The sequence below is a fragment of the Pagrus pagrus genome (genome assembly GCF_965226575.1).
Source record: "Pagrus pagrus genome assembly, chromosome: 8".
Lineage (NCBI taxonomy): Eukaryota > Metazoa > Chordata > Actinopteri > Spariformes > Sparidae > Pagrus > Pagrus pagrus.
This window is the reverse complement of record NC_140192.1, coordinates 19,638,598-19,660,601: the sequence shown is the minus strand read 5'-3', so window position 1 is coordinate 19,660,601 and position 22,004 is coordinate 19,638,598. Positions and strand designations below refer to the sequence as shown.

The 22,004-nt window shown below is 43.0% G+C and overlaps 1 protein-coding gene across 1 annotated transcript in view; it reads right to left on the bottom strand.

Annotated features, from left to right (window-relative positions):
* The window catches only part of zdhhc8b (zDHHC palmitoyltransferase 8b), a 68,360-nt gene extending 46,721 nt beyond the window's left edge, over nucleotides 1-21,639 (bottom strand). Inside the window, exon 1 of the mRNA XM_084361021.1 lies at nucleotides 21,323-21,639. Coding sequence (XP_084217147.1) covers nucleotides 21,323-21,426 — 104 coding nt within the window. The 5' untranslated portion in view covers nucleotides 21,427-21,639. The remainder of the gene's footprint in view (nucleotides 1-21,322) is intronic.
* Nucleotides 21,640-22,004: the final 365 nt, after the last annotated feature.

Sequence of the window (22,004 nt, the reverse complement as noted above, 5' to 3'; positions counted from 1 at the left end):
CTGACTCTGCTTCTGCTTCCACCTCGAAGCTCACCTCTGCCCCTGTGGGGTCAATCTAATAAAATGACCATAACCCACACCAAGGGGGACACCAGTGTTTAAAGCCTGCTGACACTCTTGATGACCGACTGCAACAATTTAATGCTGAGATGGTTGGCTTTACAAAAGAATGGAAAAAAGCCATTATGCAAGGTGGCACATAACCTGTGCTTCTCTGAGGCACACACACACTCACACGCAGATGTGACACTAGCTACAACAGTAATTCCTCCCAGGCCCATGAAAGCAAATGTCAATCGATGCATTATTAAATGAAAGGCAGAAGATTAACAAGAAGGTAATAATAACTGTGATTTAAAAGTCATCCAATTTGCAAAGAGCGACTCTGTTGCTGCTTGCAACCAATTAGCCGTTTCAGTGGCAACAGTCATTACAATCCAACATTACCAGGCCTCAATATCATAATTTCAAATGAGGTTAGCTGGAGCTTTGGAAATGAAATCTATTGGATAGCGGCTAAAAAGGTTATCATTTCAGCTAAACGCCTGCTGCAAGGTTTTATTTTTCAACACGGGGAAACACAGGCTGTAATTGTAGTGTCAATCTCTTGCTGTTTGTTTATATTGTGTAAGTTGTTATCCTCCCCTCCCTAATTTCCTCTGTGCTACATCGAAGATTTGAACTGCTGTGGTGCCTCGCAGGAGCGAAAGTGTTGGCTCTGGAGCAACATTATCTTATTCATGCTGCTGTACAGCATGGGACAAAATGTTACAACAACCTGCTGCATTTTACTGGTCAACCCTGCTTTGCAAAGCAGTGTCCAGTTTCTCCAGCTGCCGCTGTTTTTTTCAAGAGACTCAGTTTATACATGATAACTAGCCACTGCCAACTGTGTGTGTGTGTGTCTCTGTGTTAGTGCAAATGTATAAGCATGACTTGGAGCAGGTGCGTGTGGGGGTGTGGGCATCAGCAGTGTGTTATCCTGTATGTTGTCCTTCCAAGGCTGGACATAAGCCTCCCACTGAGCTCCATTGGATGAGCCTCTCAAAGCCAAACATGATGTACTGTACTGGGAATATACCATTTGTAGACACTACAGACTATATGTGCTCTTCACATAAAAGCTACACAATCCTTTGGAGGAATAAACAATGACATTGACTGCTTTTCTTACAAGACCCACCCGTCTCTGCCTCTGATTGGTTTGTACTAACTGTACTTTCAGTGGTGACCTGATGATAATGTGTCTGTGTTTTTCTTACTGTTGCTTTGTAAAACAAACAGCTAGCAGTGGAGCTGATACAGTGATTGTGAGCTGTAGTTTCCCCAGTAACTCCTTCAACTATCGAAGCTGAAGTGTCTCTGGCTCTGGAGGATGAGTGACCCCAAGAGGAGCAGCAGCAGAGGAGCAGGAAGGAGGCTGAAGAGGTTGGTGTTTTTACAAGGGAAACTAAAGCTCACATGCCGCTGTATCAGAACCGCAAGAAAAGTCATAACCATGCTACACTATGAGTTAACAATTTGAATTCAACTTGGAGAACGCAATAAAGGCAACCAATCACAGTCAGGGCGGAGCAGGATCCATGATTATTTTTCATTGGCAAGAAACAATAAAGCAATTTTACTGAAAAATGAATATCAATATTTATGTTTTCAATCTAGAAACATTATAATTCCACAAAAATGCTTTGTTCACACTCAGTGTTCAAGTTAATACTTGACCTTGAGAAATCTTAACTGAAGCTACTGAGACCACCTTGAGTTTAGATATTGATGATATATAAAGATATTTTGGGAGGCTAATGTGATGGAGCTCTGAAATACCAAAATCATAGCTAATAATAGCTGTACAGTTCAAATAAATGTAATACATGCACATAGACAGCTGTGTGTTTGTGTGTGTGTGTGTGTGTGTGTGTGTGTGTTGGGCATTGGTAAGCTATAAAAAGTGCAACAGTCTGGATGGTGGACTCAAGAAAGAGACAAGCCTCCAGCAGAGCCCTGATCCTCCTGAGTCAGTATCCGGTGTTGGGACAGGGCCTCTGCCAGCTGTGGCATAATGCAAGCCTCATTAGGCCCTGGCATCAGACAGACAGGCAGCACCAGAGCAACAGAGTGCTGCTAAGACACTCCATTTCCTCAGAAACACAGCAGGTGTAAAAGGAGAATAGATCTCCATTATAGGCTAACGAGGAAGTCTGAAATATTCAGACTGATTCAAACTGCTGTGTCACAGCGTCTTAATGCAGAAACGTCTCTATTTGACGAGCTACCGTCTTAGCATCCCAGAATCAATAATGTGCTGTTTTTTTCAGTACACTCCACTGTGACTCAGCAAAGATGACTTATGGGCTTGGTAGAGGTTTTCCGATATCTAAGCATTCATTGTTTGAAATGAAGTGTTTTTTTTGCTAAATGACTTTTCAGTCGGTTCAAAAGTAGAAGAGCACCACAGGCCTTCCTCAGTGCTATGAGGAAACAAAGTCAAACAGGTCTTCTCATTTAGAATATTTAAAATTTTCCTGAATCAAAGTGAAAGTTCAAATTTCTAATAAAAACTGACAGCACTACCATATATATCCATTGTTGTATGATGCACATGGGAACTGTAGTTTATTTTGAGTCAATCACTAACAGCAAATGTGTGTCGAAGTTTGCTAAAATTACATTGCCCGGCTGTTAAAGTAAATTACTGAGCCTTTGATGAATGAGACCATACTCTATAACTGCAGCCCATTTTCAAAGATTTACATCTTCAGTGGAAGCAATCGGCTCGGGGCTGAGTCACAAGCAGGACAAGGAAGTCGGGGGAAAAAAAATGAGGAATTGCCTGAAGCATTGTTAATTTTGTTTTTTTAAACAGGATTTTTCTACACATAAGAAACATCTAGAATAATGTCAGCATTAGCCTTTAATATTAAGACCCAACATCACCAATGTACTAGTTGAATTGTGCTAGGCGAGCACTAGTACATAGAAAGTCAATCAGATTGCTGTGTCTGTATAAATACGCAGAGATGACACTTAAACACTTGCGTTTTGATACAGTCACATCAACTAATTATGCCCATCTGGCAGAGGCTGATCCGACCTCAGCCTACATTATGAGATCAGTGTGTGTGTGTGTGTGTGTGTGTACGTGTGTGTGTGTGTGTGCGCACGCTGCTCCAGGAGCACGAAAAACACTCCATGATGCACAGGTGTCATCAGCAGAGTCAGTTCCCTACTTAAGCCCCGGGCCCATCTGTTCCATTCATACCCAGTGGAGACAGGTCACAGCCACTGCCAGGCATTACAAGTCGACTGATGATCACCAGGTGCTTAGACCTTATGCAAGGAAGAACTCTGTGAATACAGAAAATTACAGCTGGGGATGTCTCCAAGAAGTAAACGCCTCAAAAAAGTCCCAAGATTTATGAATGCTTGCACTTTCATACACCTCATGCTGTAGTTGGCTGAAATGTTCGAGTGGAGGAAGATAAAAAGTTTATCAGAGCTGTTTGCTTAGTAAACTGACCAGGCCATGTCAGGCACTTGGGTTTGTACACATGGAAGAGTGATAAAAATGTCCTCTGGATATGGTTTGAAGATAAGGGCTGGCAGGCGGCCAGCTCAGTGAGCCCAAAGAGCTACTGAGATTCATGGGACTCAAAGCCAAGTTAAACCATTAAATGCTCCCAGAAGCAGCATTTATAGTAAAGTGAAGGTCCCAGAACTGCCACGCTATTGTTTTAAAGAAAAAATAAATAAAAAAACTGAGCCACTTGTCTGGAAAAAAAAGGAGAAGAGGAAAAGGGAGATGGAAAATGACCACTGACGACAACTATTCGTCCATAGTTGCTGATTGACAACTACCTGCCTTTTAGCCCTATTACCCATTTCAATGAGAGAGCGCTGTGCTCCAGTTACAGGAGGGGAGTTAAAAATAGGCCTCACTCAGTCACCACTTAGCCTGGCAATGTGGAGAGCAGATTGTAAATGAGCACAGTGAAGTGCTTGAATGGCAGCCCTTGTCGCTGGCTCTCTGGGCTCTGATACACACATTGAATGTAAAGCAGTAACACACACTGCTCACGATTGAGCAGTAAACACACTTATCATGCATTAAGGGTCTGTATGCGGGGCAGATAAGGACAACAGCGGCTCTGTCTCTACGCTGGTTTACTAATGCGTTGATATTACAGCCTCTCACTAAAAAACAGACATTTTTGTTGCACGTCTATACTCAAACCTTACGTCTGCTCTTCTCCTGGAGGCACGGGAGCAGCTGAGGACACATGTCATTCTCTGTAACAGTGTTTGACAGATGATGAGCGCCAAAAATGACCAAACGCCGGTTACAGATTGACGAGCTTGTGACAGAAAGCCTTCGATGTGAGGCACTGCCTGACACAGAGGGGTGAAGTGGCTCCTCTTGGCTGTAGGGAGTGTGACAGACAAATGTTTACTGCACCTCATTGCATCAAATTAATCTCGTCCCCTTACTAAACTACCATTCACTGCAGTCTCTATGATGTTCGCAAAGCCAATCAGAGTTGTATATGCGCGGAGGATCAATGCTGTTTCTCAGACTCTCTGTGTCATTCATGTTTCTTTTTTTGGTGGTTAATAACTGCATCATCTTTTAACCTGAGGTAAATTGATTTTCTGGGCAGCAGCACAACAAGCTGTAAACACACCACTGAAATGTTTTCAGCTCAGCGGTTGAAGAAGTGTTAAGATCCTTGATTTCAGTGACAGTAATAGAACCACACTGGGAAAATACTAAAATAAGTCCTTCATTCAGAACCTTACAAAGTAAAGGGAATTAAGTATTATCAGAAAAATATTCTTAAAGCAGAAAAGTAAAGTTACTCATTGTACAGTAAAATGTTCCCGGTGTTTTCCTGTTATATCTGATGTTTAAGGATGAATATTACTGCCACATTAACGTATAGGTTTCATTTTACTGCTGTTGATGTTTATGGTTGAGCTCATTTTAACTACTTTATTGACTTTTGGCTATATAATCTACAGCAATACATCATTTTCTCTCAGATCATCATATGTTTGTAGTGTCGCTGTCCTGTGATGGTGTGCTCCAGTTACCTTGGAAGTCAGAAGTCGGAGCTACGAATGACCAGAAATTTGTTCTTTCACATCAAATAATTTTGTGCATATAAACATCGGAGCAACATGTCCACATATAGAAGTTGGACAATACTGTGTTTAAGACTGAGATACAAATAAGACAGAAGTGCCAGTAAACAGTATAACTAAAGCTTTCACAGCCATTGATGAGCACAAGAGACATCTCCGGAGTTGGTGGTGTGCCCAACTTTCCGAGTCAGAAATACAACTTCAAGGGACATTCCAGTTGAAACTGCAAACATGGAACGCGGACATTCCTCCTTCCCAGTTCAAATTGAACGCACCATGAGAACCACGCATCTCTAAAAAGTCATTTTCTCATGAGCTTAGAAAAACAGGAGAACATTTTAACAACCCATTCAGGACACTTTAGTTTCAGTTTATCAAAAATATTCACATTCAAAATGACCACATTTGGAGATTGTTTTCACTTGAAAGGAAGGGTATGGAAACGTGTAATCTGAAAAGTAACTTCTAATCAAGCAATCAGGCAAATGTAGTGATGTAAAAAGTACAACATTTGCCTCTGAGATGTAGTGGAGTAAAAATAGAAAGTAGCTTAAAATAGAAATACTCAATTAAAGCACAATTACTCTGATACTAGTACTTGAGTAAATGTACTTAGTTACATCCCAGCACTTGTATATATAACTTACATGTCAGGGAACAGTTGCTAGGTACACATCCAGCAAAGCTCTGTTATAGCTCCGCTATGTTCAACAGCTAGTCACTAACTTTGTCTGTCTTCTTTGGTGCTGGGCAGGTAATGTACACAGTGGGATAATCAGAATAGTTTTTTGCTGATAACAGCATCTTGTAAAGGCTGAAAACAAGATGGATAAGAGCGATCAGACTGAACTGTGAAGTGGTGGCTCGTAAAACCAAAACAATAAGCTGCAAGGTGCTAAAATGTGCCATAGAGCTTAATACAAATTCCTGTGGGTTCTTCACTAAGAGTGACACCTTTCATGTCACAGGTAATTATTTCTTCCATTGTTAATATAAAAATATAGCTATAGCCTGACCGTGTATGCTACTGACACGAACCAAGGGCAAAAAAAGATTCAGTCCTTCGTGAACTTTCTCCGATGCATAGTCTCAGATTATATCAGAAAATAATTAGCTCCAGCTTCATGCATAAGCCATGAGAGCGAAGATCAATACCCCCGCTTGTTCTGCATGTGCTTCATTAAGCGCACCATGAGGCATCACCTCGACAGTGCTTGAAAAATGTGTTGGCAGCACCAGCAGACTCCCTCCTAGTCGACACCGCTCTCAGGGTGGAGCCGCATGTCTGCAAACACTGCTGCAAAACACAACTCTGCTCTGGAGGCAGACAGCATCACATGTCCGACTGCTCCTACAAGCCCCGAAAGGCTAAGTCACATTGAAGTTTGACCCCGCCAGGCATGGAGAGGTGATTATACAGTGATTATACTAATGGCACGCAAAGAAGTGTGGAGGGTCACAGCATATAACACTTTTCCTGCAGCCTTGCGTAATGTCCTTGCTAATCACAGTTGTTCTAAAAAAGCACTTAAAAGTTCACAGGCTATGTGAAACAACAAAGTCTGTTTAGGCATTTCGTGTCCAATGCAATCAAAGTCTTTTACAAAGCATCATGAGTCTTTATAAATGTAGGTGTATACAAAGTGCGAGGTCATGCCAAGGTAGAAGTCTGATGGGAGTATATGACCTGGAGCATGACCCGCAGAGTCTATTAGAGGCACCGACCTGCCTCTCTGCTGCCATTTGGCCTAAAGTTGCCCGGTTCACATGGTAGACTCCAGCCTGACATAATATTCCTCTGATCTCTATGTACATACAGTGCTGGTATCAGTCCTTGGTTGAAAATTGGACAGTTGTAGTCTCTGGGAAGCAATCCAACTAAATTGACTCCAACGTGCTGTTTTTCTGAGGTACAGTACAAATATGAGTAAATATGCTGCTATTCCTGTCCTGTAATTTAACAGCGCACGGGTGTTATGTGATAAAACTGCCACTTCAGAAGCCTTTCCTCCCTGCCAGGAATCCAATTATGTGAGAGCGCTGAACGCTTGAAATGTACTGGCATGAAAACAGTTACACTTACACATAATTAATACAATTAAGCTACATATAAAATCGTAGGTGTTATGTTATGCAATGGGGGAAAAAAAGCTATTCTGTACATGTGAATGTTCCCATTCTGATACAGAGCTTAAATTAAACAAATATTTAATCTACTGTACATATACAAAGCTGCCCATTGATATCTTTAAGTGCACTGTACGGACTGTGATTTTCTCCCATGTGAAACGTCTCTTTCTGCTTTTTACCATAACAAATTTTGCATTACTAAGATTTTACAGACTGCAGACAGCAGAGACAGACACATTTGTTAAAGTCAACATGATTAACATCACGAAAGGCTCCTGAAATTGTGAGACAGATGCTCTGATTTCCATCAGTGATGGTTTAAAAATATCATTTTGTGGGAATCTACAGTAGAAGCAGGATGCTGCATGTTGGTTTATCGGTTTTCTCCTCTTAAGCCTCAGCTCTGCATATCTGTACCAGAGCTCTCCTGGTCCAGCTGCCACCACACCTCAGCCCATGCCACATGAAAGCAGGCTTCCCGGGCAGCTGTTGTCACAGGCCCTGTCACTCCATGCTGTGGGACAGACCTTTTGTCAGCCACTCCAGACACAACACCACCAACTCCTTGTCCATCACTGCCAGAGCTGAGCTGACTTCTTTCAAGGGTTCAGGCTGAAACTTGACATTTGAGCTTAGCTTGCGTCGCACGGGCCCGTGGGTCTTTACTTAGCTCAGGGGTTGAGACAGCTGTGCCGTTGCTACTTTTGCACTATCCTGACCAATTGTTTGTGCTGCTGGTACTTCCCAGAGCCAGGTGTACTTTCTGACTGCTCAGCAGTTTCTCTGTGATTCCTGCTCCTCCTCCTCCAGTTTCGGGAAACCATTCATTTGGGGCTTTCAATCAATCAGTCACAATGTTGTTGATGGGAGTTGCATCTCCCCGGTGGCTCATCTCTCCAGTTCCTGCACTGCGGCTCCTAAAATATCCCTGAAACACCCAGGTCAGTTCAAATCTGCACACCACGGCTGATGCAATTAATATATCTTGTTTAATGCACACACTGGCAGACAGTTGGCTTCATCACATCGGATAAATGTATTTTACTTTCACTAAAATATTCAGAAATGTGCCAGAAATAGATCAAAATGCTAAAGAATTTAAAAACTGTTGAAACTTTCTGAGTTGTCCAAGAAGTACATCTGACAAACTGAACTTCTCAAATCAGGAAAGTAAAATTTCAAAAAAGTTAAGATGTGATGGAAGTCTCCAGGGAAGACCTAAGACTCCTTAATAACAATCTGCACATACACTCAGGGGGAAATTCTCAATTTGCAGCGCCCAGCGCATTAGTGCAGGCAGAAATATGCTGAGGAACGAGGGACGCCGGGCCTCGTCGCAGATAAGCTCTGATTTCATTAACATGGAGCGAGATATATTTCGCAAGGCAGGCTAAACCCACAGGCACGTATCAGGGGAGCTTTAACCTGCCACAGTGAGAAGATGAGATGCATCTCCTTAAACATTTTAGCTTGTCACAAACTGAACACTGAGACTCAGTCATGGCTTCTTGCCCTGGGGTTGACAGATATGAGTATAGTCATCACAGGTGTTTGTAGAAGACTTGTCACTGTGAATGCCACACAACTGCAGCCTCCTTAAACAATGGCTAGATTTTAACCAGGAGAGAGGCGAGTGCAGCTGGGAGAAAAATGCAAACTGACGCTGGCCGTCATCTTCACCAAACTCACGGCAGAGGTGGACGAGCAGGATCAGAATGTAAAATGAATTAAGGAGGGCACCGAGTCCCGAGCCGTGCATGGCCCTGTATAAAGATCGATAAAACAAACCAATTGAGATTCACAGGTTATCCTACCCGATATTCAGTGATGCTAAAAGCCAGCGTGCCCGTGGGAATAATGCAAAGAGGTACATTATAACTGCTGCATTATTAAACTTCTGTGGGCAGCGAGGAACTGAAGTGGAGTTTCTGTCAGAGCGAGGGAAGGGGAGAGGTCTTGAGATACTGAGCTGAGTAAATATTTGACTGGAACCTCAACACGACCCACTTGGGGCCGTCTGGTAAATAAGGCTGTTGCTGCACATTCGCAGATGCTGTATATCACACAACACACAGCTTGAAGGGATGGCACCCCGAGTGGAAAGATGTGTTCGCCAGCCATTGATCTGTCACACTAATACTGAAGCGTTTATCAGTCACTCTGCCATTTAGAGCCATTATTGTGTGTGAGTTATGAGGTATTAAAACTTAGGGGCAGTAGGTGTGCTCCTACACCTGGTGATTGATGCTCTGGGTGGCCCTGATGTCAACAGGGAGTAGTATTAAAACAATCTGAGGGATCAGCTGGATTTGGCTGGCTAGCTAATAGTTCCACGGCAGTTTAATCAGGACTTTAGCAATTATTCACACTGCTGAGAATGCATGGTGGCAGTAGTGATGGGGGCGGGGTGCTGTGCAGCAGACTTTGAGGATAACAAAGTCTGCTGTTCATGTCAGTTCTGATCAAATGGTTTTAGGCTGCTGAACTAACTGGGCGCAGCCAGGTCGCTGAATTAGATCACTGCCTGTGCGGTTGGATAAAGACTCCAACTAAGATCCAAATTTGGAATAAAATGGCACTGTGGTGTGGCTCTGTTTTAGTTCATCACTCATTTGGCTTCAGGTCTATTGATATTTTGCACTCCTGCCAGAGCACAGTTTTGCCTTACACCACAGCCAGTGAGTGAGGTCTGAGCTTGCATTGACTGTTTTACCCTAAAGGTCAGGCTTTGTGGTTCCATCTGCAGCCCGAGTGGCTAGACAATCAAGCCCACCTCTCAGGATCGACAATTTCACTTACTTCCCAGGAGACAAGAGGCAAAACAAACAGAAAACATCCTCACCCTGGAGCAGATAAGGCAGGATGAAGTTCCTTCAAGTAATAGAGGACCCAAAGCACTTAAGGCTGCACAGCCACATGGCACGCTGCCTTACAAAACATCCAGACTGTCTAATACAATGTTCACTAAGCCCCATCCCCCCTTAGTTACACTGCTACGCCTGTCAAGCTCCCCTATCTCTGCAAAAAAGGCTGTTTACAATGATAATGGCGTCAGATTTACCATTCAAACAATAGGTTTTTGGTCTCAGACAGGAGTAGACAAGAGCAGGCTTCTCATTTCTAGTCGGCCATTGTCTTTTTTTTTTTTTTAAATGGCTGAAGCGACACCTGTCCCGGCAGATTTAATGAGCTTAAGCTAGCTCGCTATCAAACCAAGCTAATGTCAGCTCCGTGAGTTGGTTGAAAACGCCGTCTGCGGCTGACTTTGTAGGCGAATGTTTCAAGCAGACACATTTTAAAATGAGAATCCTGTAAAGGGGTTTTAAGTATGAACTTGAGAATGTTAAAGCATCGTATATGTCAAAGGACATACAGAAATATCTCAATTTGATGATCAAATAGACATGGAAATAAAGACTCATACAAAACGATGCAAGAACAATGCTAAGGAAAAATATCAAATCAGACTTATTTTATTCTAACATATTTGGTTGTTGTAGCTTCCACTTTTATTAGTTTAGTTTTCACTTTTGAACCAACCAAACCATCCAGCTCAACAAAATAAAGTACGTGACTGACCATATCACATGGAAAAAAGGGAACAGCCAAGGAACAGTTCTGCTATCGGTTCAGTTATGGGAGTAAGCTTCTGTGTGTATGTCGCTGGCAATCATTCTCCAAAGAAGTACAAGTGAGAAGTGAAGAATTCTCTGCTTAGAAGTCCAAAGTCAAACTTCCTGTCCTTGTTTTTCAGTCAAAGATAGTGCAACTATGACTTAATCAGCTGGATATGGATAACAGTCAAAAACTGCAAGCCTTTCTGCAATTTCACACACTGCTGGGCCAAAGAAAACAGTGTAGCAGAGGAAATCCACAGAGCTGGCTGGCTTCTCTCCGGCAGAGTACAGCCTCTGTCACAGATGTGGTCAACAACTTCCTTCCACACCACCAGGAGTGTTAATTCACTACACATTTTTGTATTGTCTGTCAAACTGTGTACTAAAATAGCACAGAGGGATAAGTGGGTGTCTTTTACTGTCTTGTAAAAGCAACAATCGCTAAATAAAACACTCCAAGGGGACAAGTCACTTCAAGTATTTCATCCGGATGACCTGGAACCTCAAATTGAGTCCACACGCCTGTCAAAAGCTTCAAGATTCAAACTGTGAGATTTCTCTTCGTGACACACTCAGACACTTTATATTAGGTGGAACTGGACCTGGAATCCACAGAGAATGGTAAAGACCTGCGGGCTGAACACATTTGTCCATTGTGAATTTAACCCAATTTCAAAATATCCTCCCTGTCAAGCATGATGCCATACTATTAAACAGACATTTGACATAAGGATTGCACAGTAACTGGTTGGCGTACAGTGGCCGACCTTTACTTCCTGTCTCTGTATTCTAACTGTAGCATGTTGGCAGTGGGCTGAAAAAACAATGTTTGGTCTAGCATAAAAAACAACATCGCCATTTGCCTTTTTTATATGTGTTTTGGTGCCAGCAGAGTTCGATTACAATTTCAAATATGAGAGCGAATGATGGAGAGTGGATGAAAGCTTTAGTGGAAGGCAAAAAGCAGCTAATGCACAACATGCTGAACTTGTCTGTCCTTTCATTAGAAAACAGCTTCTGAGAAGAAAAAGCTATAACAGAAACAATTCCCTGAATGTCAGAGCAAAATACCTTCTTGTATTGTTGTAGGGACTGGCACTCAGGCCTGCACACATTTGAATATATGTTTACGAACAAAAAAGGAGTTTCTATCTACGAGTACATGACATTTGGCAGGTCAAGCTCTTTTAACTATTAATATAAATGTCCCGAGAGGTGTGAAATAATAGCATATGACAGACAGTATAAGGCAGCCTCTGCAGTGAACTACAAAGGGACTGGCCAAATGTCTAACAGAGGAGAACCTGCCTGGAGCCCCTGGATCCACGGCTTCAAAAGATGAAAGTGACCACTTTTATTTATAGAAAGTCACCTCCACCAAACGGATACATCACAACAACAAGCTTGGAGTGTTAAGCTTCGGAATATATTTTGATTTTATAACAGTGAAGACGACAGCTCCAATGACACGGCTGTATTTCATGGTGTCATCACACTACATCTTTATTTTTTACATCACTGTGCATTCAAACCTGCTTTAACTATATTTTTAACAGATGCAGAGCAACATCAGCATTCAATCTGAGTTTTGAACACTTTAGTAAGTCTAAGCTAGTAATTCTCTGTGGGCTCATCACCACAGGCAAGCCCTTCCACGCACATTTTTTTTGACCCATTGTTAACATAAAAATGTTAATCATAGCAGCTTTAACCTGTAATAACTGCTTTTGTTTTGCTGTTGTGAGCATAACACTGACATATCATGACCTGTTTTGTTTGATAGTGAGAAGTGTGTTTGTTGAAATGGCTGAAAGTGAAGCGTTTATTTCTGCTCCGTCCGAGGACTTTGGATAAATGCACGAAAGAGCCTTTGCCTAAATTGGCTCAACATTATTCAGTGGCTGTGGGCGATAAGCCCCTTAAAGAAAATATTAAAGTGGCTTTGAAATCAAAACGTCGAATCAGGGGTTTTGACAGGGGATCCAGAGTTGCCTCCTCCGGTGGCTACGGCATTTCCCTCCCCAACACACGGGTTAACTTTCGGGCAGCAGAAAGAACTTCTATTGATGCGGATGGAGCATGAAAAGCTTAAACACAAATTGGAGGTTAATAAGCAAATTGAGGTGGAGAAAATCCGACAGCAGACAGAGAAGGTGAAGTTGAACCTGGAGGGTTATCGTTTGTTTCTGGGGAAAGATTTTGACATTAATAACTTAAGATTGCTGCAACAGTTTAATGAGAAAGTTGATATTGTAAACTTAAGCAAATGGTTGCATATTTACACACCAGGTACAGAGCAACATTATCATTCATTTGGAGTCTTGTTTCTGACCATCCAGGGAATGTAAATTTTGGTTTCTACCATGTGTGTGACCACTGAAAAAGTCGTACTTGACTTTGTTTGCTGTGCCCACTCATCTCCACAGACTTCTACAACCGCTTACTTCAAATAGTGGCAAAGATGCGGAAGACCTGCCCTTATAATCACAGAGTCTATCTGCCTGTCTTCCTCTGTGTCCCAGAGATGGACACTGCTTCGCTCTTGTAAACACTGGGAGCCTCAGCTTGCTATACAGACTCCTTGATCTCTCAGAAAGCCACTCCAGCCGGGGGTGTTAAGACATAGAGCTCTGTTTCTACTTATTACCAGTCATGGTCTCTCTCTGGCAAAACAACATGAGGGGAAAAAGGGTGGAGACACCCATGGAGGGAGAGGCTGGAGGTCTAAATTAATCCCACATGTTCCCCAGGAGGAGACTTTCCAGGCAGCCTGGGCTTATTCGGCTGGTGGGAGGGTGGTGGAGTACAGCAAACTCTGAGAGCACCTCGCTGCACTTTCCCGCACTTTTCGCCCACACACTGCTGTGCACTGAATCCACATGGATCCATTTAGCTCAACTATGGCATCACAAGGCACAATTTACTTTTCTGGCAAGCACCAGCGCTCCAGAAAGTCACTGCTTCAGAGAAACCAAACGGACTTAAAATAGACATAGAGAAAGGCACACAGTCATGAGCTGCAGTGGGAAAATAAAATTAACTCTATTGATCCTGCGTACAGATGACACACTCGGTCAAATATAATACATTTCCTTCCTGTTCTTCAAGGCGTATCAAATTTATCTGATTCACACATATTACAAAAGAGTGCAACAAAAGTAAAAAACACAGGATCGGACGGGCTAATTTTAGAAAACACTGATTTTTATTTAAGCTCAGCATGTGCCTGAAAATCACGCTAAGAACATGATACGCAATTTGGATTCTGTATCATCTGCTGTTGCAGATTAGCGTATTTGCGCTTTTATTAATTTATGATAATTGTGCAAACAATGATCTGTTAAAGACATATGGTCATGTGCTCTGTTTGAAAAATGTGCAAAGAAAGAGGAAAGTATTGCTTTTTAGTACAGCTCGACAAGCTTACTACGTGTCGAAAAAAGGGGCTTGTAGAGTAGATGACAGATCTGTTGATTTTGTTGAAAATTACAGAGGGAAAATGGTAATTAGTAAAACTTGCTGAACTGAAACTCGGCACCGGTTTGCGTGGCATGTACAGTCGCCATGCTCACGTTTGCGCCGTCATGAGCCAGGGAAGAGGATCCATCAGCATTATCTTAACCTAGTTGTCAAGCAGTGACAGGGCGGCTGGGATGGGATGAGATTAGAAGACTTGGCCTTTTATTCTCTTGGCCTCTGTCACTCATCGATACCAATGGAGACAGACTGCTCGGACTGTATGAAAGCTCTGCCAGCGGTCCAGGCCTCCTCGAACATTGATGGGGGGAAGATGAGGATTTTGCCTTTGTACACTGACCACTGACTTTCCTGTAGGTTGGGTCCGTCTACACAAAGTGAGCACAAAAGTACTTCCATCATCGAGATAACACGAATAGACAAACAAAATTAACGACTTTATTTTTCTGCTGCCCCCCTAGGGGTCTTCAAAGTAACCTTTGCTGGACTCCTGACCCCCCAATGAGAACGTCTACTCAACAGCTTTACTCTGAGGAGATACAACAGCTGGACATACCTCGGCTCGACAGATATATGGCAGTTCCATGCCACAGCGGACAGGACTGGTTTGTGTGTGCGTGCATCTTGGATGTTAGCTGTTCTGTAACGGTTTGCTCCAAAAGAATCCTATTTAGACGTCTCGTGAGAACCACACTTGTCATAATTACACCAAGAAATTTGTCTGAAACTCACATTTGATCAGAGCAGAAACAAGACCGTCAAACAATCAGCAGCTCAAATTCTGAAGGATTCAGACATGTTGAGCTCCCGTTGGACTAAGAGCCATGAGTTCTCCTGCTGTCTCCACTGTTTGATATCAGATAAACATCAACGGAATCCATCCAGGATTATCTCTATGTGCATTTTCACTCCGATGTACAACATTGACACAACAGATCAAAGCCATGGCATGTGTAACAACCGTCTCAGATTCACTCCCTCTGATTTACTAGATGCTCCTTCCAAAATAGTTTTTTTGTTTTGCTTTCAAATGAGATGAAAACATTTATGCTATTCCAGAGAAACTGGGGTTTATTTACTGAATCCTACCACAGAGGTTAGCTACATGACGTTCAAGCTGCACTTAAGGATGCTTAAACATTTGGCAATGACATCCACCACTGAAGACTAAAAACAAGATGCGTCTAGACTGCTGGCTCTATAAGGCTGCAATTAAGCACAGTAGCGCAGTGGGGACCATGAATGTCTGTCCCGAATGTCATGGCAAGCCATCCAATAGTTGAGATATTTCAGTCTGGAGGAAAATGGTTGACTGACCAACAGAGAAACCAAGCCTACCATCCCAAGAGCCATGCAGCTAGCAGGGCCAGTAAGCATTCTTTTTGTTATAGACATGCAAACAGACGCACATCGTGCCAAAAACCCCAAGGAGAGACCTGTGATCACAATATACATACGGTACCCCCTGAATCTCAGGGCCAGACCAGTCTTTACAAATGATGAATGCATAATAGCTATAGTTAACTTAGGAATAGACAAAACACAAGTCTAATGGATTTAAATAGAAGGTGTCTGAGATTGGAGCTACATGACGGTATCAAAGAAACAGTCATGTCAAAGGAATTTTGCTTCTGCACTGATGAAATCAGGACAGCGGGGGATGGGACACAACACGAGGAGAGACTATTTGTAACTGTAAAGACTTCAAAGTGAATTAAAATAGTCAGTCAGACACCTACGCAGTCAGAAATATTGGTCGTTTCAGGTGTCCCTGTCTCCCTGAATGTCTACAACGGAGGTGGAGAGTGCAAAAAAGACCCATGGAGCCAAAATAGCCACATTTATGGGAACTACGCCTTGGCTGAAATAAACTAGTATTATCCTTTAAGGCTGTGAAGCTGCATGAGCAGGGGTTTGGTTTACAACGTGCGATGACCCTGCAGGGTGGAAACGTGCCTTGTGGTGAACCATAAACCACAATGAGAATGAAAATTAACCATAAAAGAGAAAACCCACACAGCCTTAAAATAAAAAAGGCCAATTTATACCTGTGGCCTCATCTTCTGCACTAGCTCAAAGTGAAATGAGACCTGTTCTGCATTCATTGTTGTCCATCTACTTAAGTACTTTCTGAAAGCATAGGTGACACAACCCTGCACTTCAATTGTCAATCTCCAGGCCCTCGCTCCGAGGTGCTGATGGATGAGAAGTACAGAGGAAATTACATCGTTATCTTATCTGACAAAGCTAGCCACACCGCACCGACCTGCTGCTGGTTTTATCCCCGGTAAAGAAAATACAGCAGTTATCTCGACAAACCAAGAGGAGACTGCGCAACATGGATTTTATCAATAGGCAAAGGGAATATCTTGGCCCTGGTGATCTTGTACATCTACCGGCTACTTTTAGTCAAGCTTTATGAAAGTTTTATCCTCTGTGTGACATGTGAAGACAGTATGGCTCCTCATTCACCTCAGCTGAGGGGCTGAAACCTCCTGCTGTGACAGTGTGTGATGACAGAACAGCAATATTCAGTGAACGTGTCTAAGAGCAAGTTGAGGAGGACATGCTGAAGACTGTGACGAGCTCGCCTTGAAGGAGACCTATTATGCTTTTTTTTTTTTTTTTTTTTTTCTCCGTGTGTGTGATGAAGGTTCTCTTGTGCATGTAGAAGGTCTTGAAAGTTAAAAAGGCCAAAGTCTGCGCCAAGAGCAGCTCCTCTCGCCCACAGAAAATACCACTCCTGAAGTTCCTTGAAACGTCTCGTCGAGATCCCACCTTTAATAGCTCACCATGTCACACGTTGGCATAATTTATGCCCAGCAAATAGACTCCACTGATGTGTTTTTGAGCATTAAAGCATGTAAACATTTTCTAGTAGTAACCCAAACTAAAATTATGAAGATGAAAATGAGCATAATATGTCTCCTTTAAGAGCTGAAATCTGCTGCTCTCATGGGAATCGTGGAATATTTTCATAAAGCTTATTAGGAGGTTAAAGTTGTGCCAGCATGTCATAAGTCCTGCTCATTTCTCAGTATGCTGTACATGAATATCACATCAGGGAGGCTTAGATTCTCTGGTTTCTAGGCTTGATAGATGCTTGTTCATGAGCACAGAGACTGAAAGAGCTACTAGGGCATATTAATAACATGTCAATTGGCAATTTCCTCCTCCTGAGAAACTCGCTGCCCTTGCGACATCGCAAATATATTCTCAATCATTGATTTAAATAAACAAACTAAACACAAATCGGCACCAACATCACACGAGCAATATTTAAAACAAGCAGCCGGGATGGTCTGACTTGCACATGGAGCATGAACAGGGCGACTTAAACCAACAATTCATTTAACTACAGTCAAACATGTGACGCCTCAAAGCCACTAACGCCCCACACAGGAGGAAAGCACACAGGCTCTAATGGACACTAATACCAAGTAGCAAGGCATTAATGTTTACAAGCTTGTTTGCCGAACCCCTCGACAAAAAGACGACAGCAGCTCAGCATACATAATCACACGCAGGATGCGGATTAGGATCAATGAACCAACATTCAATTATGCTTTTAGACCTTCAATTAATAAGACGTGGACACAGCCGAGCGAAGGAGGGCCGGGTGAGCGCAGGGGGGGCTGCAACCTCAGTGGGGGGAGCCAAGTGTGAGATTAGGAACACCTCTGGACTTGACCATGTGTTGAATGTGAATGGAGTTTCATACAAAGGATAAATAACATATTTTCTACACTTTTTAGCTAATAATATGGCTCCAGGCTCAGCTGTATCCTATAGCCGCTTTCTCTTTGAATCGGTCTCTACAACAGAGGTTGTATACAACTAACCATGTTAAATGGTTCTACACTGAACCATCAGGGGTGCCATATGTGTACCAGAAGGTTGAGTAGAGCAGCACCTGTTTTATCAGTGTATCGTGGTTGTCATCCCCCTCGTTCACTTATTTCGACAACTCTGCACTCTTAAACAAAATCGGAAATACCTTGACAAGTCTCTACAAGGACCTCTGAGTGAAGCACAAATGCAAAACAATGCATTCAGTAGGATCTGAATGAGGTCCTATTGAATGGATATACAGTGAAAAGGAGGAAACAGATGTGGAAGCTGAAGATTAGATTCCTGCCGGGCCCGTTCTCATGTGCAGCTCTGCTCTCAGCCTGCTGATATGCTGGCTCCGACTGCCACCGCTGACTACCTCTCTCATAATTCAACTCCACTCAGCAGAAACTGCTGAATGCAGGTCTTGTCCAGATGATCAATTGAAAGTTTCCACACATCTATCCATGCGTACGCTAAAGTATGGACTATTAGGCTTAGCAACAAATGATAACAGCCCGTCTGGACATTCGGCTTCCTGAGCAGGTTACTCATTTGGCTTATGGTCAAGGCCGGTGATGAAGACATTCTAAGGAATTTCTAAAAGGTAACAGAAAGCTTCTTCAGTGCAGCCATACAGAGCTGGGACGAATTTAGACATAGCGCGGGGTCTAAGCTACTGTATAATAGAATCTCATTATAGACCCAGATATGGCTGGGATAACATTATGATGGCTAAACCATGACTAAAAGCTTAATTTATCATCCGTATTTTTTGTGGCGAGTCGTGGTCATGCTGTAGAGATATAAATAATTCTGTACTAATGTGTTCTAATTCAATCTCTGTGGGAAACACAAACTGTCAGGCGTCAGTAAGCCAAACACAGTGACACACCATGGACAGTATGTGTGTGTGAGCCAGTGCTGGCCCCGGGTCTCATCCTCCATTGCCCATATGACACCAAGTGGCCTGTTGGCAACAGTGAGGCCTTTAACATACTGTGGCCTAGGAATAAAAACAGATTTGTGAGCCTGGCACTCTGCTGTAGGAGTGTATATAAGGGACTAGTAGTTTTAACCCTGCGTGAGGCTGCCAAACGAAATTGGCGACAGAAATTATGAGTGTTCCCACCATTACACTTGATACATGTAATTCTGGTTAATTCATTTAAGATAAAGGCGTACCACTGTTCTTTGGCTCGCATTAATAAATGTGTAGCTTTGCACTGGAGCCAAAGACAAGACTAGACTGGGTTCAACATAATGGACTCTATGTGTGTTTGAGAATGAAGAGGCATGGCCTAGTTCACTGCTCCCCAGGGGGTTCCATTATACGAGACTGAATCCCCTGGACCTTTTACTGGGAAATGAAGGAGCAACAGAGTAAAGTCTTAATCCTCACCCTGGAACCATCTGCTGGAGGATGAACCTTAATGTGTGAATTGAAGTGAACCCCAGCAAAAGAAGAACTAATATTATTCAACAAAAATGTCTGAGTAGCAGATTATTGTGAATAACATGGCTTGAAATGCAAATCTCTTATTAAATCACAACACGTTCACTCTAAATCAAGACTTGTAAATCAGGCCATTTGCTTACCCAAAGCCCTCCACCGAACAGCAAGGAGTGCTGGGATTTTTAAAGCTACAATCCAACCTGCCGACACTACCCGCAAACACCATATGTCTCCTTCAGTCTCAGTCGCTGACCTGAGACAGAGTGCAAACCCACTCAGGGTGTAGCTAAAGCGTCTTTTGTCTGCGTCTTCCTGCATTTCTCCAGGTTGGACAAATCTCGTTCATACATGTGAATGACACACACTTAATCACATTTTTGAATCCAACACAGATTTGTGTCACAAAGCAGCAAATGATTTAATGGTACACTCCACCTTAGATCCACAACAGCTATAAATGGATATGCGTACATATTAACTAAAAATCTACATTGAAAATGATAAATATGGCTTCTTATGCAAATGAAGTAACATCCTCTTCACACTCAACGTGTTCCCATTAGCCACAGTGATACTTTTTGCACTATTGGAGGTGAGGAATCACATTCAGCAATATCTTTTTGGCAGATCCTGCCTTGGATAAAGGTTGGATGATGTATCCCCACAGTCCTAAATCCAGGTCAGAGGTTCCCAAAATGATTTCCAACCCCCCTTGCTCAGGGGTCCTTATCAAGCATGGCATTGATTCCATTGATAATCCATTCACCTGTAGGGTTAGCACTGCAGAAGGGTAAATGTAGGAATGATGAGACATCACTCTCTCTGCTGTTATCTCCCTTCATTCATCAGATGAAGAGTACGGATGGGACAATTCATCAGATGGGACAATAGCCGTCCTACCTGGGGGTCCTTGGCATGATTGTGACGCTGGCTGATGGGCTGCGTGACAATGTAATCATCCTGATTGCAGCTGGTGTGGATGAACTACTGTCACCTGCTTGTCAGAGAATAGAAATTCACTTGAACTTAATTCATATCTGCTTTTGAGGGGACCTGTTGGCCTCGGTCAGAGGTTGCACTTTAATCCTCATTTCCTCCAAGCAAGATACTAGATTACTGTGTACACATCAGGTGAGACACGGTGGCTGGGAGCTCCTGCAGGACTCCACATCGACAACCTCAAACCTGAGAGGATTATAATGCCTCTGGCTAGGTTGTGTGACTCTGCAGCCACCCCAATTGAGTGTGCATGAATCAAACACAACCGCCTGCTGGGCCAATGCAACCATTTTAATTGTATCAACTACTGCCTGCGGCATTTCTTCAATTGAAAGTGAGTACCTGCGGCCTAAAGCTGTGGTCTCCGGCACGATCATGTTAAACTTGCATGCTTTATGGGAAGTTTGCCTTGCAGGAACAAAACGGCTGAATGATGTGTCCGATGCTGCACATGAAGGCAAGATCGCAAGGCTGCTCTTTACAAACCCCCTTCCAGTATTCCCCTTTGGGACAGACACACTCCTCTACAATCACTTAATCTACCTAAGTGACTGAATCCACCCGTGCAAACTTCGAGCTGCAAATCCCATCTTGTCTGGGTGATCAGTGAACACTCAGTGTATAAAAAGCCCCGGCGTGCAGCGAATAAGAACAAAAAGCGATGCAAACTTACGTGAAAACGAAAAATAAAGTGGTCGATCCCACAAGGAGTGTGGCAGCAGTGGACACTGGGATGTATTTGGTGGGTTTAAATCTCTTTCCAGCGCTGTTGGGCATTCTGTAATTTCCACATTCCTCAATTATTTATTCCGATTGGAGTCGCATGTAGAAAAAGGATCCAGTGTGCAGTGTGTATAAAGGTCTTTTCTATAGCTATCAAAGGTACAGCCAGTCCGTCTTTTGCTGTCGTTTAAGCCGCATAGATCCTAGGATAGAGGCAGGAATACACAGCGCTCTCTGAAAGCCTGGAAATCCCACCCTTACAATCCAGCCCACTGGTGAGGTCACTGAACCGCTTGAAAAGGTGGAGCCTGTGCAAACCCTGCAAGTGTCTCCAGGAGAAAATGATTGGACCTGTAATGTCGATATTCCTGCATTTTGTCGGAAGCATGAGTCACTCTGCACGCATTTCTTGCCAGGTAGATTCCGCGAATGTAAAAACCTACTTTTTCTTTTTTTTGTATTCACCGACACATCCAATCTTCACTGCATATTCAATTAATTTAACATAAAATAGTCTCTTAAAGTTTAAGATGACTGTCTATCGCTCTTAATTTTCTTTTTGGAAGCTACCCTGCCGGTAGCTCTGGTCCAAACGTGCAGAGATCTTTCGGCGGAGAGCGCGCCGCACCAAA